We start from the raw sequence: 2,774 nt of genomic DNA on the forward strand, positions 1-2,774 counted from the left end.
GGGTATTGGACCATCACGTGTAAAGGAGTGGACAACAATTTTACAAGTAATGTAACCCTTGTTACCCCGCCATTAACTGATAGGAGCTGCACTGTCTTTGGAGGACCAGCCTGTTTCGTGCATTAAAGGGGTTTTCCGGGATTACTATGGTATTTAACAGATATGGACAGATAGCTCCTCCCACCTAGCTACTTACATAGACACTCCCTTATCACAGTCACACCCAAGGACATAAAATCACAGGAAATAAAGAACTGCATGGACACAGTCATGTGACCACAGCCCAGAACGAAAGATAGGAGCAATAAAGGTAAAAGAAATACATTACTAATTTACAGCTAGCTTTACCCTTTAAGATGGCCGTACACAGACAAGCATAGGTTGTAATTGTGTAATGTCTTATATCCTCCTGTAGGGGTGACTCATGGTATTGGAAAAAAGTTTGAATTTATAAAAAAATATAAAAGCCACCTGAACCCCCTGTTGTTTCTATTGTCACCACTGTTTGCTGGTGGGTGGTCCAGCATCACATCACATGACCACAGCAGCCAATCACTAGCTGTCTTGGTGACGCATTGAACATTGTTACTAGTGTTGAGCGAAGCGCGCTTCGGATCAAAAGTCGCTTTGTTCAAAACTTTAAATGCTGTACGGAGACCCGTCTCCATACAGCATTCAAATGTATGGTTCGCGGAGGTGAAATTCGTAAAGTCTGAAGTCTCACCAGACTTAATTGAATAACTTTGGCATTCGATTATTCAACTTTAAAACCATTTAAAACTGGGATCCGAAGTCGGTACCTTGGTACTGAAGCCGATTTCGAATTGCAGTTTTAAAATTGCAGTTTTAAAAAGTTTAAGAATCGAATGCCGAAGTTCTCCATCAAAGTCTCGTGAGACTTTGGACTTTATGAATTTCACCTCCACAAAGCCCATACATTTTGAAGGTATTGCATTTAATCAAAGTTTTGAACGAAGCGACTTTGGATCTCTGATCAGACTCATCACTAATTGTGACACTGAGGTGGACAACATGTTATGGCACAGTGCAAATAAGATTCCTTTAACAGGTTAGTGATGGCCCATACATGTTTTTACAGCAAACCTACACATATAGCTTTTTATGGAGATGGAAGTTTAGCCCAGTATGGGTGTCCTGTGCCAGTTAGAGTGGGTCCCCAGCTAGTGACAGTTGGGCACTTGCTCTAACGGGCAGAATCGAAGAAACCTCAGATCTAGGCTTTTCAACCTCTTAAATTCCTCCCACATATTTGGTATCGTCACATTAGCCATGATCCTAAAACGCCCAAATTGCTGTTTTTTGCTTCTATGCCATACAAAAAATGGAATAAGGGAGCCTTCACACACTGCAGATTTTGTTGCAGTTTCCACAACTGAAAATCAGTTCCATTCATCTGAATGGGGCAACAAGAACCTGAAAGCCCGAATCAGGTGAACGGAAAAAGATTTTCAGCTGCAGAAAACTCTGCAACAAGTTCAGCAGAGTGTGCGTGCACCCTAAAAGGCAATCAAAATGCCTTATTTACCTCAAAAGAGTAACAATGATGACTACACGTCGTCCCACAAAAAATCAAGTCCTTACACATAGAAAGAAAAATAAAAAAGTTATGGGTCTGTGCGGTGCTGGCAGTGGATGTAGTGCTGGAAGTGGATGTAGTGCTGGTAGGAGATGTAGTGCTGGTAGGGGATGTAGTGCTGGTAGTGGATGTAGTGCTGGTAGGGGATGTAGTGCTGGTAGGGCATGTAGTGCTGGTAGTGGATGTAGTGCTGGTAGTGGATGTAGTGCTGGTAGGGGATGTAGTGCTGGTAGGGGATGTAGGGCTGGTAGTGGATGTAGGGCTGGTAGTGGATGTAGGGCTGGTAGTGGATGTAGTGCTGGTAGTGGATGTAGTGCTGGCAGTGGATGTAGTGCTGGTAGGGCATGTAGTGCTGGTAGGGGATGTAGTGCTGGTAGGGCATGTAGTGCTGGTAGGGGATGTAGTGCTGGTAGGGCATGTAGTGCTGGTAGTGGATGTAGTGCTGGTAGTGGATGTAGTGCTGGCAGTGGATGTAGGGCTGGCAGTGGATGTAGTGCTGGCAGTGGATGTAGTGCTGGCAGTGGATGTAGTGCTGGTAGGGCATGTAGTGCTGGTAGGGGATGTAGTGCTGGTAGGGCATGTAGTGCTGGTAGGGCATGTAGTGCTGGTAGTGGATGTAGTGCTGGTAGGGGATGTAGTGCTGGTAGGGCATGTAGTGCTGGTAGGGCATGTATTGCTGGTAGGGGATGTAGTGCTGGTAGGGCATGTAGTGCTGGTAGTGGATGTAGTGCTGGTAGTGGATGTAGTGCTGGTAGGGCATGTAGTGCTGGTAGGGCATGTAGTGCTGGTAGTGGATGTAGTGCTGGTAGTGGATGTAGTACTGGTAGTGGATGTAGTGCTGGTAGGGGATGTAGTGCTGGTAGGGCATGTAGTGCTGGTAGGGCATGTAGTGCTGGTAGTGGATGTAGTGCTGGTAGGGCATGTAGTGCTGGTAGGGCATGTAGTGCTGGTAGTGGATGTAGTGCTGGCAGTGGATGTAGTGCTGGTAGTGGATGTAGTGCTGGTAGTGGATGTAGTGCTGGTAGTGGATGTAGTGCTGGCAGTGGATGTAGTGCTGGTAGTGGATGTGCAGCGTACTCAAGTTGTGTTTAGAAGTGTTCTGGGTGATGTAGTGCAATAGACACTAACCTGGTACGGCTGACTCTCTGCAAAGGCAGGTGATGATGGAAATTGTTCG

The 2,774-nt window shown here is 46.0% G+C and overlaps 1 protein-coding gene across 1 annotated transcript; it reads right to left on the reverse strand.

The window, feature by feature from the left end:
• Window positions 1-1,625: 1,625 nt before the first annotated feature.
• LOC120990920 (histidine-rich glycoprotein-like) lies at window positions 1,626-2,537 on the reverse strand. Its single transcript, XM_040419810.1, has one exon. The coding sequence runs from the start codon at window positions 2,535-2,537 to the stop codon at window positions 1,626-1,628; it is 912 nt and encodes a 303-aa protein (XP_040275744.1).
• Between the last annotated feature and the right edge of the window lie 237 nt (window positions 2,538-2,774).

Source organism: Bufo bufo, chromosome 2 (assembly GCF_905171765.1).
Source record: "Bufo bufo chromosome 2, aBufBuf1.1, whole genome shotgun sequence".
Classification (NCBI taxonomy): domain Eukaryota; kingdom Metazoa; phylum Chordata; class Amphibia; order Anura; family Bufonidae; genus Bufo; species Bufo bufo.

Excerpts from the sequence above, each read along its gene's own strand:
- LOC120990920 (XM_040419810.1), bottom strand. The coding sequence starts at position 2,537 with ATGCCCTACCAGCACTACATGCCCTACCAGCACTACATCCACTACCAG.